The 15,869-nt window shown below is 42.1% G+C and overlaps 1 protein-coding gene across 1 annotated transcript in view; it reads left to right on the plus strand.

The window, feature by feature from the left end:
• The window catches only part of NUDT4 (nudix hydrolase 4), a 35,671-nt gene extending 20,468 nt beyond the window's left edge, over positions 1 to 15,203 (plus strand). The window contains exons 2-5 of the mRNA XM_044280510.1: positions 3,850 to 3,960; positions 5,334 to 5,378; positions 5,747 to 5,831; positions 7,008 to 15,203. Coding sequence (XP_044136445.1) covers positions 3,850 to 3,960; positions 5,334 to 5,378; positions 5,747 to 5,831; positions 7,008 to 7,213 — 447 coding nt within the window. The 3' untranslated portion in view covers positions 7,214 to 15,203. The remainder of the gene's footprint in view (positions 1 to 3,849; positions 3,961 to 5,333; positions 5,379 to 5,746; positions 5,832 to 7,007) is intronic.
• Positions 15,204 to 15,869: the final 666 nt, after the last annotated feature.

Genomic DNA, 15,869 nt, shown 5'->3' on the forward strand with positions numbered 1-15,869 from the left:
GCAGCCACAAGGAGGCGTTATACTGTATGGGGGCAGCCACAAGGAGGCGTTATACTGTATGGGGGCAGCCACAAGGAGGCGTTATACTGTATGGGGGCAGCCACAAGGAGGCGTTATACTGTATGGGGGCAGCCACAAGGAGGCGTTATACTGTATGGGGGCAGCCACAAGGAGGCGTTATACTGTATGGGGGCAGCCACAAGGAGGCGTTATACTGTATGGGGGCAGCCACAAGGAGGCGTTATACTGTATGGGGGCAGCCACAAGGAGGCGTTATACTGTATGGGGGCAGCCACAAGGAGGCGTTATAATAAGGTTTGCACCATACATGCAGTAATACTTTGCGATATACCTTTCCCGCGGCTGCCTCGCTTGTGTGCTCTGATTCTGACATCAGATGCCGGTGGGCAGAGATTTGAATATGGGAGCAAGGAGGAGGGAGAGCCGGGGCGGCCGCTGGGGAAGTAGTAAGTTTATAATTTCGTCACCAGAGCACACTAGTGAGGCAGCCGCAGGAAAAGTCTCTCCAGAGACACCAGTACTCACACAGGGGATTGATTCCCCACATATACAATGGAGCCGGCACTGGTGGGTGATGATGTCAGATGGTGGGTGGAGACTTGGGGAGGCGGAGCGAGAGGAAGTAATGTTACTCAGCGGCAGCGCTATGCAAGGTGCAGGGGCGGGCGGGCGCACGTTTAGAAGCGGTCAGCGCACAATGTGCGCTGACCGCTTTGATGACGTCACAAAATACCGCGGTATTTTGGAAACGGCGATATCGCCATATCGCCGTTTTTTAATACCGCGGTATATCGTGATACCGGTATATCAGCCCAACCCTAGGTGGGGGCATGGATATCAAGGCAAGTGAGCCAAGCATCTGGTGCAACAGCGCGGTCTTCGTTGCACCCAGGCGCTAATTGGCATAAAATAAAAAGTCTTCTTTCTCAGAATTGGGGGCATGGATAGGGATGCGAGCAAGGGCATTATACTAGGCTGGCAAGCGCACCTCTGGACATGCGACTGGTTTTAGTGACAGATTCCCTTTAAATACAATTCATTCTGACTTTCTGGAGTGAGGGAGACAAAACTATGAGTACTGATAGTAGTAGCTTTTTTTTCAATTTTTTTTTTTTTATTGCTATATTATTCATTGTAGGACAGAGTGCATTGATTCTTAACCCCCTGGAATGAAATGGCATCACTTCTTGCCACTTGGGCATAATGTGTCATGTACACAGTGCCCAGAAGAACTACATGGACTGCAAATCAGGTGAGCAGCGCCAATCTGTATTGCAGTCAGTGTGGCACTTCCATGTGTTTCTATAAGGCATGGCTTGTACCATGCTGGGGAATCCATGAGAAAATCTGATGACATGGAGGTCCAGTCAGGTGTCCTATGTGGATCCTGACATGTTGTATCCTCAGCAGCCCACAACGCTTCTGATAGCCAAGTGTTTTCTTCCCTAGTGCAATACAGGTCTGTGCATATGCAGTTTTCTCCCTTACTTTTCCTATTGTTCATTTCCAGCAATGAATATGTTTCCATTGTGTAAAATCCCCTGTATTAAAGATTAACTGAAGCTGCCGGCACTTGCACATTTTATGCATTCCATGCTGTCATGAGTAAGCGACTCAATAGGCAGGCTTATCTTGATTTGGCTGGAGATTCGGGTTCAAGGCTCAGAATTGTGTAGCGTGTAAATGATTGATATGAGTGAGACATGTTCAATTAAGTTTACTGCCTTACTCATAATGGAAGGTGCAGTACTTTACTTTGAAAGGCTGTTTTATGCAATTCTTTTGTTAGCACAGACACCAGGGAACAAACTTTAGGAAAAGGAAGATCGCAGATCTAGAGGGCCATACACATTAGGGCTCATGCACAGGACTGTATCCGTGCTCCAGACTCCCCTAGAAATGTGCTATCAATGTCCGCAAGACAGACAAGAATAGGACATGTTCTATCTTTTTGTGGGACCGCGGAACGGACAGCACACGGTGTGCTGGCCGCATTGAAGTGAATGTTTCCGCATCCGATCCACAAAATAGTCGTATGACTGAGGCCCTAGATAGAAGTGGTGAACGTTGTTTCGCAGACACGGCCATCCACATTTTGGTCCATATTGGCCGTTACGTTACAGTTCAAACTGCTTATACATGTTCAGTGAAACCAGGCCATGAACGAAAGATCTTCCTGGGAACGTTCTTTCAAAGAGAGATCTATCATGACGAAAATATTGAACACCACCAACTTTTCACATGATGATGCGCTGTTTTTGGTTGATAAACATTCATTTTGGTTTTGATTGTCTGTTTTGATCAATTTTAGACTAATGTGTAATGCCATCTTTTTAAGGCCCCTTTACACAAGGAGTCGTTCCAGCGACAACCCTTTAGATGCATAGAGTGTTGTCTAATAGTTGCATGTCCTCAGACTGTGGACTCATCTTTGCTGGATGGCAATTTTAGTGTCTAAATCTGCGATCGAAAGAATGACAACCTAAACAACTATTGCTTGCCGTTCGATTGTACTCTATACTTGATCACTTTCACTCTATTCCATGTTTTTTCTAACGATTATCTACTCGTGTAAAGGGGGCCTTTAGTCCTCTATTTCACTGGTCAGCAGAGATGTATTTTCCCAGCAGATAGTGATTGTGGTTTCTTGAGTTGTCCAAATTGGGGACAAAAAAGTATTCATCTGTTTTAGGCTACATGCACAAGACTGTATTTTGGGTCCACGGCCGCAAAAAACATGGATGCCATGCCGTGTGCTGTCCGCCTCCGTGTGTTTCATAAAATATTACAAATTGTCCTATTCGTGTCCATTTTGTAGACAAGAATAGCCAGTTCTGGAGAAGGGAGATAGAAAATTGCAGCATGCATGTGGAAGGTGCCCATATTTTGCAGATCCGTGGTTTGCTGATGGCAAGACATGTCATGTGCATGAGGCCTACTTAGATTAGTTTATGGGAAAGTTAGGGTGCCGCCCCATTATAGCTCCTACATGGATTGTTACCCAGCTTGTCCTAAATGCTATGTGTCCTAGTTAGTCGATTTCCAGGACTTTTATATTAATGGCTCGTCGTTAGGCCATCAATATCTGATCGGCGGAGATTTTTAGTAACCCACACAAGATCACAGCACCCAATCGGCAGCCTCTGGTCACATGCAGTACTTCTGGTAGTACGAACATGTAACTGCCGAGGCCACTGCTTCTTAGCAATGGACTGGTCTGTGACAGCTGCAACCGCCGAAGGGCCTTTGCTGAATCTGGGACTGAAAAGTGCAGCGGTCGCTCTCCATCATGAATTTTTGCTGATGAATTTTCTATGTGGATTTGGTTTGTCTCCCCTTCTCTCACACAGTATATGCCTGTTCTCCTGGAATTTCTTATAGACATGGCTGGCTGCTTATGTACATAAGCTGATGGGTTATTACTGGAAATGTTTACTGAATGCCTTTTTGAGACTGCATACAGTATCAACCCGTACGTGTATCAGCTGTGACATAGACTGCTTTCAGTAGTGCTGGGGTCAATGTAATTTCTAGATTGACATTGTTATAAAGGGTTAAAATCCCATGTTTCTCACAGTGCTTACTGACGTGGACCATATATTGATGACCAGTTTCTTATTTGTTGGTGATTTGGTGAGATACCTTTTAGTTGCAGAAGCAAAGGTACATGCCTTTTGACTAGGCTGTAAAAGTTAAAGGGGTTGTCAGTAGGAAAAAAATAGATTTCAAATTTGCTTTGAAACTAAAATGGTATACTAACTTCACATATGTGTGCTTTTATATGAGTCTATTAAGGTTTATGATGTTGTAATGTGTTTCCGATCCTAGATACTCTTGGTCAGCAGTAGTCGCTACCCGGACCAGTGGATTGTTCCCGGTGGAGGAATGGAGCCAGAGGAGGAGCCCGGTGGAGCAGCAGTGAGAGAAGTCTATGAAGAGGTATCATCATAAAAAATCTTTTCCTTATATTTGCATCGTTCTTTATTGATCTGGGCGTTGTGAAAGTATGTGGTCCTATTTGCCTGATATTATTCCTTTCCTTGCCTCGGAAAGCTAGGAAAACTACATGAGCAATTGGCTGACTGGAATTAGCATTTCTCAGATAAAGAGTGTGTTGACCCGTGCTGCAATAATAAATGAAGAGAAACATTACAACCGCAATAGAGAGATCAAGATCTTTTTTTATCCTAGTGCTTTACACTCTGCATTCACCACCGGCATGACCTTGATCAGATTGCTGTCTTTTAACCTTGTAGTGTTTAGTGTTAGATAAGCATATACTCAAACTGCTGATAAGTCAGTTGCCTATTAACTTACGACAGTATTGTGTTTCCACCAGAGCAAGACCTTTAATGACTGGAGTACACTATCCGTTGTGCGGAGGCTCATTTGCCCCATCCTGATTGCATAGACCAATGCAAACTGACTTGGGGGGGGGGGGGGGGGGGACGACTATTGCTACCACAGTTGTTCCTCTCTTGTTCTGTTCTATTAATTATCAGAAGCACATCCCTGATTACACAAGGAGATGTGCTGCCAATAGTCGTTAGAGAATTCCTGATATGTTAATACTGAAGACCTATCCTCTGGAAAGATCATAAGTATCTGATCGGTTGAAGTCCGACACCTGGGACTCCCGCCGATCAGCTATTTGAGAATACAGTAGCGCCGCGGCCTTCTCGCTGCTTTCCCTGGGGCTGTTTTGATGTCATGTTCACGTGGTCTAGGGGCAGCTCAGCACCATAGAAGTGAATGGGGCTGAGCGCGATACCAAGCACAGCCGCTATACAGTGTACCACTCTGTGCTTGTTAAGCTGATTAGCAGGGGTTCCCGGGTGTTGGGCTTCTCCCAGATACTGACAAACTATCCAGAGGGTAGTTCATCAGTATTCAAGTCTTGGAAAACCATTTTAGTTTTCATCCTTATGAAAGGTGCCAGTCGGCCAACAATCGGGTGCCCGATTTATACTGGCCAATTGTTGGAAATTAGCAAATGCCTCAGGCAATAGCTCCAGAAGATGTCAAGCATGGGCATCATTCTGGCAACATTTCCAGTACGTCCTAGTAACATGCAGTCAGTAGCTTTGATATTTCCTATGGTTTTACAGAGCACCTTGAGAACTTGCACTTGAGGGACCAGAGCAAAATAATTATGCAATGATGTGTTGAGTAACCCCAATGTCTATATTTTACCCAGGAAAATTTGTCCGGATTTTCAAGGGGGTTTCTGGGAATAGAACATTAATGACTATCTTGAAAGGTCTTTATATTTAAAGCACAATTTCTTAAAAGGTTTTTGTTTTTTTATACAGGCTGGTGTGAAGGGGAAGTTGGGTAGACTCCTGGGAATATTTGAGGTGAGTGTTCTTTAATTGTATTTTTGTGGACTTCTAGAACTAAATTACATTACATGTAAAGATATCAGTTGTAATGGTCAAATGGACCAATGAAATGGTTTTGTTATTCCAATAGAAAGCCGAGTAATGGAAGAGATGACATCCTAGCATTACTCTTTCTGGGAATACAAGAATGTGACCCCATGTTCAGCTGATATTTTATATACTTTGAATGAAGTTTGTTAGCATCTGGTAAACTGGCATTTTTTGGTCCCAAATATTGTACTATAGCTCTGTTTTGTGCGGTCAGTCTATTCCATTGTATGGCGCGTGTTAGCACCTATTTTGTCACATTGCAGATTTCCTTTTTTTTTCCCATTTGTAAGCAGAATCAAGATAGAAAACATAGGACTTACGTGTATGTGCTCACCGTCACTGAGGTTCTAGAAGACTGGGAGGATTCTGTGAACATAGGTGAGCACTGCTTACTTTTTAATAAAGATGAAGTGAAGTTATCACTTTTGCTGTATGCTTTTGCGATTGTTATAGTGTGAGCCGATCCAATCATCTGTTTGGATCGGCTCAGCTCAGCTCAACGGTTTGAGCGTTGCAGCCTGTTCCTAGGCCAGTGACATCACTGTACATCGGTCACATGGCCACTGTCCATTATTCAAATTGCCACAAAACTACAGCAGATAAGAGAGGATTCTGCTGTATTTCTCCTCTTGTCTCTGCTGTCTTGTATGTTAGTATAAAGGACAATGTTTTAATGGTGAGCTCCACATATTTTTATTTTTCTTAATGGTGGATTGTTTGCACTGGCCTGATTACATTCACATGCAACTGAATGTGGGAGGAACAATTGGTACTGCAGTCATTCCTCCTTTATTCACTTCTTCTGATGAAAGATGCCCGTCAGCCGACAAACGAGCGTTTGCTTGCTCATCGTATGCTTAATTATATTGGTGAATTATCGGGAAGGGGCGTTCCTATGAATGCTCGTTCCCATTTACTGCCCTGAAAAGTGTGCGCTCTCATAGGGCCCTTGCTCTTCTCCACCAGCAACATTTACTTTGGCTATCACTACACAAAGATTCATGCCTATTAATATCCATTGCCTAATCTCTATATAATCGGAGGCAGTTTAGTTTTTTTATGATTGCATTTTACTCATTTTTGACTAAACATAATTTTTTCAATTGCCCTTTATTAAAATATTGAGCTGTTCTATCGCAAAGGGTTAACTGTTTTTCTAGCTGTGTGACTGGTAGTTTCACTTTGTATCTTCTAATAATCCTTATCTCTAAATTACTGAGAGGTCGTAAACACTTATTTAAGCCACATTCTTTTCAGTAAGCTAAGAACTGAGCTATTGTTCATAAGGTCAGAGAGCAGAGCTAAGGAGTCTGTCTGCTTCTGGTCTGACAGAAAATACAGAAAATCCAAAGGGTGCTACTACAGCATCTCAGCTCTGTACAGAAAAAAGGACACCATTTTTAATAAAGTCCAATTTAAAAAATTATTTTTAGCTCAAAATGAGTAGTCGGTTGAATGCTGTTGTATTGTACTTTCACAGCAGTGATTGGAGGCTGGCATTGGAACTTAGGCTGAAACCTTTACCTGGTTGTTTGTTTTTTCCCTATGTTTCAGGGAGGAAGAGGGAGTGGTTTAAAGTTGAAGATGCCCTGAAAGTCCTGCAGTGCCACAAGCCAGTTCATGCAGAATATTTGGAAAAACTGAAATTGGGCTGCTCCCCAACTAATGGAAATTCTGTAGGTCCACCATTATCGGACAACACTTCATTATATGTAACCTCTGCACAGACTTCTTCTGGCTTGCCGTCAACAGTGAGATAAACTCTGCTCTTTACAAGGCAACTTGCCGATTCAGTGGGAAGAATGACCTTTTGTGTTCTCATGCGGACATTCTAATGTTTAGACCTGGATTCTCTTGCAAAATGTGCTAAAACCGTTTTGGTTTCTTGTTTTTTGTTTTTTTAAACCCATGTAAAATATCATTCGTCAGATACAAGCCATAGGAAGTTTTTTTTTTTTTTTGTTTGTTTTTTTTAGATGCCTTACACGGCCATTTTTTCTGGTCTTATGTTAATCCACACGATTATGAATATGGCATTCTTTTCCTAATGCTTTCTTTCCGTAAGGGCTTTAAACTACTGCTGGATGTGAGATGGGCCTGTGGTGTACTGTGTTAAAGGTTCAATACCAAATGAGGGCAATCCTGCAGAGAACAACTAGTCTCTTCAGCTTTTAAGAGGGCTGCTATTACATAACTGTCTACTCTGTACTGTGGAAAAACGGCTGATTTGATTTCCTTTGTCCTGTATAGCAATAGGCCAGTGGCAGGTATGATGATTTAGATATCTGTTTGTATGAGATTGTCAATTACAAGCCAACACGTATAAAGGGGGCAGTCACCACTCCTGACACTTTTATTATTATTTTTTTAAGACAATACTTGCATTCCCCATGAGATCACAATTCTGGAACATCTTTTTCCATAATGTTTTGTCCGGTTCCTGTTATTCCTCCAGAGTATTTAATTAGAATTGTTGGCACCATTCCCCTTGTCAAAGGATTTGACAGTGTCAGACTGTGTGGAGACACACTGGTAACACCCAATTGTCAATTTATTCATATGTTTTTTTGTGAGGAATAATAGAGGATGGACAACACATTCTAAGAAAAAATGCTCTGGAATTAGTAGTCCACGAAGAAAGTAAGTATGTACTAAAGTAGCTGGCAGGTCTTCTTTGAGTGAGGATGGATTTCAAACCTAGTCTGCCTTTTTTTAATGTGGCAGCATTACTAACACTACTAAATATGTCCATGCAATATTAAGAATTTTTTTTCATCCCTTTTTTGCCTCTCAACTTGCATGTTCAGCTTGTGCGACCTGCAGGCCATGCTGCTTCTGGTCAGTCTCATTTGCCATTGATATGAATGTAGTACATTGTAGGCCCATTGTAATTATTTGGTTCTTAGGACAGGTTCCAGGAGCCAAGTATCAAAGTTGCTTCCTTTTGATGTCTATGAAAGTGTTTCACCTGGTCACTCAAAAAAATGACCTGGAAGAGAGGTCTGACTAGTACCCCAATGATAGTATTCTGACATTGTAAGCTCCGGCAGTGGGTGACCTGAGGCACTATGTTGACTAGACTCTCCTCTGCAATGCCTCACATCAGATTTCGGGGTGTTTGGGACACAAATCGGTCTCAAACATTGGATTTTATTATTCTCTCAACCCCCCCCCCCCAACCCCCTGCCCACCTTCCATCCCCAGATGAGCAGTGCCAAACATGTATGATATTGGGGTTTGGCTATCTTTATTGCTTACTGATGGAATTTCAGACGACATACATTTAGCTTTAAAAGGCTTTCCCATGTCTGTTAAGTGAATGTTTCCCTTTGTCAGTCTTACAAAGAACAGGATGCACTATGGTTTAAAGATGGAGTGTGGCTGGAGAAATGTAAATCCATATTGCTACAACACACAGATCCACGAGGCATTGGCGCATTAGCCTTGGCTGCCAAAGAAATTAGCATTTTGGCCTTTTAATGCACTGGTAGACTGATAATCAGGGACATGTTGATTTTTTTTTTTCTGCATGGTAACTTCAGTTGAAGTATTGAAATCCAAGCCTTTTTTTTTTTTTTTTTTTTAAACCCTTTAGACCTTAGTGGTGCCTGCAGCATTAATGACGTCAGACATCTGATTGTGCCTCCTAGTCATAGAGACACAGAAGGCAAGCAAATTCTCTCAGGTTTAATACCACAGAGCTGTATATACATTTCTGATCTTTGAGACTGTCAACATGTATTGATCGGGATGACGTAAAAAGAACCGGTCACCACGAAGTGCAGTGTAGTCTGCAGGTAGCTTGTGTAAGGGGTCGGCCAGTATCTATTACTAGCTGGTGTTTTTAATAGTATTAAAGGGGTTCTCCAGGAATGGTTTTAAAATGGCCACCAACAACCTGTCCCAGAATGAGCCAGGACTGGTTGCCACCACTTTCAGAGCTGCCTAGGAGGGTGAGGGGGCAGGACCTCACTACACTGCTCTTCAATAGATGGTAATGATGTGATTCTGCCTATGATATGCCATCATGGCTGAGCAGCCTGACAGGAATATGTAGTATATGTAAGTGACAGAGTGAAGTGAGGCCCTGTCCCCTTACCCTCCCAGGCAGCTCTGCGAGTGGTGTTGGTCACATTCTAGGACAGGTTGCTGGCAGCCGTTGTAAATCTATCCCAGAGGACCCCTTTAAACTATCTGCATTGAAAATGGCTGCTAATGGAGGGTTCAGTCTGTCCACTGCCACCATTCATTTACATTAGGGACAGACTGAGCATGCACTAGTTCCCTTGTCTGTCCCAGGTGTAAATGAATGGAAGCTGCTGATAGACTGAACCTCGGCGTTAATTTTCAGAGTGCATTGTCTGGAAGCAGGTGAACAGACCTGCAGGTAAGTGTGAATTATTCATATTAAACTGTCGGACATCAGTTCCACTAGTTTAATAATGGGTATTACTAGCTGCATGTATGTGCTGTCCCAAGCATATGTTCAGCTAGTACTAGATACTGACCATCCCTTTTAATTCTCTGCTTTTTCTGAGCAGTTGTACACTGGGGCCAACTTATCAGGGAAGATTGCATTCTCTGTGTGAAGTTGGATTTACACGGCCTGATGTTCTTCTCATAAAACTATATATCAATCTGCTCAGCTTCTCCTGATCTATAACATGCTGCCTGCAGATTATGCTGCATTTTCACAGTGTCAGGTTCCCTTTAAAATAGCATCTTGTTCAAAATCACAGTCTGCTGTATTTGTGGTCACAGCATCTGTTTGCTGGGGTGAAATCTGCCTTTCCTCAAACATTGATTAGTCCATTACAAGAAAATCTTTTCATTACAGAGAGATTTTGTAAGGGTCCTTTTACACTGCCAGATTTCGGCCCTGCTAACCTAAGGCTAGTTTCATATCTGCGATCCGGCCACCTGATCCAGCAGGGAATGGCAGGAATTGGCCGGACACAAACCGCAGAGATTTCTGTCTGGCTGATTCTCTGCGTGTTTGCCAGAATGCGTCCTGATCTCCACCAACCCCTTTATACTTCCGGCAGTGGAGGATATGCAGAATTCTGGCACGCTGTTGCCTGCTGGAATAATCACTGCAGATGTGAAACTAGCCTAACCAGCACGATTGATGTCACAGCAGGTCGCTGGTGCTGGTTGTCTACATTTACATTGCAAGTATGCGAATAAAAGATTAATATGTCTTTCATCCCCATATGATTTATATTTGTCAGCCGCACATCCCTGCTTACATGGAGAGATGGGCTGCTGTGATCACGTAAACGCGCCATGTTTATATGGGCCACTGGTCAGGCCTGTGTAAAAGGGCCTGAAGTCTCATCCGTCAGTCTCTTTTGCCATTACATCCTGAAAGATATTGAAAACGTGTCACTGGTTTCTATTTCTGCACATGATCCACACTAGACACCACTTGTATGTGTACAGTTTTGTGGCTCCGCGCTTTTTTCACTGTAAATACAGTCGTTTTTATAATGTTAAATTCTACATTAGTAAGGCACTTCCCTCGTAGTAAGATAAAAACCTCAACCCAAGAGGGTAGTTTCCTCACCACCTGTCCCTAGTTGTATTAAAGTATTTGTAGATAAGTTGTAATTTTGCTTCCTGTAATACCATATTCCATGTAAAAAAAATAAAAAATAAACCTAATTTTTTTTTGTAAATAATCAAACCAGTAAATTTACAGTGAGTGCACAAAGGATTGTTGTAATTTAAGCATTTTGTTACTTTGTTTTCTTCAACTTTTTTTTTCTTTTTTTTTTCTTTTTAACACAAACTGTGTAAAATGCTGCTATAAATTAAAATAATTGTGAGTGCTGTTACACTTTTTGTTAAAGGAAGGATGGTGCCACAGTTGTTCTGTTAGTTTAATGTACCTGTGCCATATGATTGCCTTTATACTTTTTAATAGTAATGTTTATACCATGCATATTTCCAGTTCTGATGCTCTTACTCCTCTTTCTGCCACCGGCTATCTGTATGCCTGCTGTCCAGCAAATAGGGGCGCTGAGGGAATACAGTAGGCACAGCCAGGAGTCTGCGGTATTCATGAGGATGGTGCTCCCACCTGCCGACATGCTGCTGTGTATATGTGCATACAGAGCAATCATTCACTGCGGGGTGGGCGCTCTCCTCAAGAGTACACCTGAATTATAACTATATTTCCAGCGTATTCTTTCAGCCCGTGTCTTGGTCAACATCACAGAATGATTTTGGCTATTAATGGTACGGACCTGCAGCTTAATATTAAGCTCACAGGGGAAGGGCAGTCAGCAGCGCCATTGCAGGGCATCACATATTATACATAACTTGCAGAAAGGTCCAGAGGTCTCAAGATGAAGGGAAAAATCCCTCATTATTTGTTGTGCCCCTTTAAGACACCAAATTCAACTTTTCTCTTTATTATAAGTTTTTTTTGACCACCACACACATCCTAACGGCTCATGCACACGGCTGTAGTTGTGGACCCAATCATCTCAACGGGGCCACAAAAGATGCGAACAGCACACGCATCCGTAAGTGCATTCCGTGGCCCCGCAAAACAGTTCTCCAATTCTTGTTTATTTTACGGACAAGGATAGGACATTACCGCAGGAGTAAAAAAATAAAAAATATGGCGTCATGCACTCGGCCAGTATCTGCGATTTGCGGACTGCAAAATACTTACTGCCATGTGCATGAGCTCTGACTGTGGCTTGGGCTCTACATTTGACCTTCTAGTTCCATAGTTTAATAGTGAAAGAGGCAATACTTGAAGCATTGAGATTTGGGCTCTATCACTGAATGTTGTAAAAAGCTGGATTCATTTTTGGACATTGCTTTCCTTGAAGAAACAGGGCCCCTTGCGTATGTAAAAAGGTTATCCAGAAACAGCCCCACACCTGTGTAAAGGTTGTGTTATTGCAGCACAGCCCCATTCACTTCAGTGAAGTTTAGCTGTGATTTCAGACCCATTGTATTGGACAGTAGTCTCTGGATGAAGGCAGACATGTTTTTGTAATCCTGGACAGCCCCTCTAAAGTTTAACCATCTTGCTTAATGTCACGGGGCATCCTACATAGACCATTTGTGGCTTTTGCTTAGTAATGCTAGAGACCTAGAAACTATATTGGATTGTCCCATGTTTTCTGCAACTTGATATAATGAACCACCATGTCATTGGAGCAGCACAACTGTAAGGGATTCCAAATTGGAACAATTTGCCTGTATGACCGTAGTCTACTGTAGAAATGTTAATCAGCGGAGTGGGTGTGGGATTACAACCTTTACACTGAAAGGGCTTTTCTTGCTTTAGCCTTTCTACTCTTAATGTGTGGCCCCTCACTTACCGGTGCTGCATACCAGTGCTTTGCAGACTACTTAAACTCGCCGAGGCCACACAATCAACAAGCAGTGTTAGGCATTTGCTGTCATATAGATAGTTCTCAAGCTTCAACTTTAGTGGTTCATTTTTTTTTTTTTTTTTATCTGCTCTTGAGGTTTGGTGATCCATAAATACAGGTAAAATTTGGGAAATCCTTACAGAATTGTAGAATTCTTGTGCAGTGTGTGGGAAGCAAGTCCACTGAGGCCTAGTTTACACGTCAGTGATATCCATCAGTGGTTGTGAGCCAAAACCAGAATTGGAGCCTCCACCGAGATGAGGTCCAATGGAAAGATTTGCATCTGCTCTCTGTTGTGACCAGCACCTGGTTTTGGCTCACTGAGCAAATAACTGAAGTGTGAACTAGGCCTAAAGAGGATTAGTATGTGGCACACTTATTGCAGAAATGTATGTGTCTTATCATTTGAATGCATCTTGAAGGTAGCAGCAACTTCCTCACTTAAATGAATGAAACTGATTTCAGTTGCACAGATTTCTGCAGCAAATCTGCTAGATGTCAACATACCCTACTAATGTATTGAAGGTAAAGCTCCCGATATGTGCAGACTAAAGCAGTTTAGGCTTTGTTCACATTTGCATTAGAGACTACTCTGTCAGAGACAATGCAATGCTGTATGTAGCGCTACTTGGCATATGAGGGAAACCCAGCCTACCACATTATAGTCAATGGCACAATCGTCTGTTTGTCATGTGACCGATCCAGAACTGCCATAAATGTCATTGTTCTGCTTCTATGACAGAGCAATGGAAATAAACCACGCAGGTGTGAACAAAGCCTAATTCCATGCCATAAACTGAGGCCTGAATATTTGAACACTGCCACCCTGCTGTATTCAGAATATGCGCCCAACCATAACCAGAGTAATTAACGAGGTCACCCTACAACATTCATTCTTTGCAGACTCCATATTCTACAAGTTATTTGAGTAAGGCGATCATTTTTGGTGGTATAGAACAGACATTTTATATGTGGACCGATCACTTTTTGCTTGATCATAGATGAATCCTGTTGGACATGTGAAGGCACTTTTTCCCAACCTTACTTGCATTAGTGGAGGTAGTGTCGCATGAAATCATGGAAACCCTTTCTGCAGATGTGTTGAGTGAAGCTATGTGGAATGCTGACGTGAGTGCGTGTCCTGTCCCATTCACATGGTGTGAGCCCTGGTCATACATGTACTACACATCCCTTTGCATTTCACATAAATCGGGGTAAAAAAGGTCAAATGGTTACATCTTTGGATGAGCGTTCTGTAAGAAGGAAAGTGGGTAAGCTTGTGTCACTGTATTCTTAGAGATTTTGCTGCATGGTCTTTTGTAACTGATACAAAATGTATTTGACTAATGTAAAGTAATGTACAGTATTGATGTTGGTTTTCAACTTGAGTTGATGGCCTTTAAACTTCATCTTAGTTGGGTATAAGGTATGCCATTCAATCTTTAGCTGTTCATTTCTGCCCAAATCCTAATAGCAGTTACTGAGCGCACGCAACCTCTATGCAATTTAAGAACATATCCTCTGATGAACAGCTTGTGGAATAGTCACTTACTGTCCGTAGAAAAAATTTACCTAGACATTTAGATTTTTACCATTACACCTTCACAAAACTATGGCAGTATAACTGGATATGTGATAACTTCAGCCACCCAATTAGGTCATTAAATTGGGTAGAGCTTGCTAAGATCATCTGACTGATAAATGAATGCATACATTGGTCAAGATGGCTCCAACTAACACTTCTGGATTTGGTCTCCCTACAAAGAAAAATGGCTGATGTGATGGGTAAAGGTGTGCTTTATGCGTCTGCATGGTCGCTTACTCAAGGTTTTCCCTTGAACTGGACTTCTGTCCTTATTATGGGGTGCGGGGGTCAGAATGCTTTATAGTGCAGTATAATCTATTTGGATTGAGTTTGGTAATACCTTGACATTTATGAATGGCATATCAAAGGGTACCCTAAATATTGTATTGCAATGTCACATAACTGGGTTTTCTTGAAAATGATGTACCGGTAATTGTAGTAACTGATGAAATCTAAAAGGAATAAAATCAGAAATGCCTGTTGCTTACATTGCCGTGTTATAGGTATAAGATATCACATGGGAATATGTGTAGATATACTTCAGTAACCCATGTCTAATGTACAAATTTTTCAGTATACAGAAATGGGGTGTATATATAATTTTTTTTTTCTTTTGTTTTTAGTGGAACAATCAAATGTAATTCAGCGTATGAATTTGTTTATTAAAATAAATCAGTCCTTTAAATAATGAAAATGGTCACACATGCCCAGTCACTTTCTTCATAGGCATCATGTTCTATTTTATGAGCCAAATAGGTTTGTTTTACTGTGATTTCTCGTGTTTGCTTTGAATGACCTAGGCTGGCTGTAGTGGTAGCATTGAATGTGGCTTACTGACTGCATTGAAAAAAACAAAGATGCACACAACAGCCATTTGTGATTTTCTAATGATGATGAGTGTAAGTGTTTGTGTATGAAATGTTAATGGTGCTTTTTTTTTACTTTTTGTCTTTTTATAGACGAGGACTAATTAATAAAATGATTCCTGGCTTGCATTGCAGTTTGTTTAATTAAATGGTAGGTTTCATTCGATCCATTCCTATAGTGGACTGTAGGGCAGCTGTGTATCACCAACTCATATTCTAGCTGCTAATCCATTTGCAGTTGTCACAGATAGTTTAAACGCTATGGATGCCTTTGCACAGTTTTTTATATTTACTTCCTCAATACAAATCTCGGCCACTTTTTGCAGGGTGAGAGTAAGACCTTCAACTAGCTGCTGGTGCTGCAGAGTTGCTCACAGATTTGTCCGAGCACTACTGGCTGGCTCCCCTTTCAATGATAGAAATATCAGCAGAGTGGGGTGGGGAATCTAGAGCAGGGATGGCCAACCTGAGGCTCTCCAGCTGTTGCAAAACTACGATTCCCAGCATGCCCAGACTGCCTACAGCTATCAGCCTACAGCAAGGCATGGTGGGAGTTATAGTTCTACAA

Source organism: Bufo gargarizans, chromosome 2, assembly GCF_014858855.1.
Source record: "Bufo gargarizans isolate SCDJY-AF-19 chromosome 2, ASM1485885v1, whole genome shotgun sequence".
Lineage (NCBI taxonomy): Eukaryota > Metazoa > Chordata > Amphibia > Anura > Bufonidae > Bufo > Bufo gargarizans.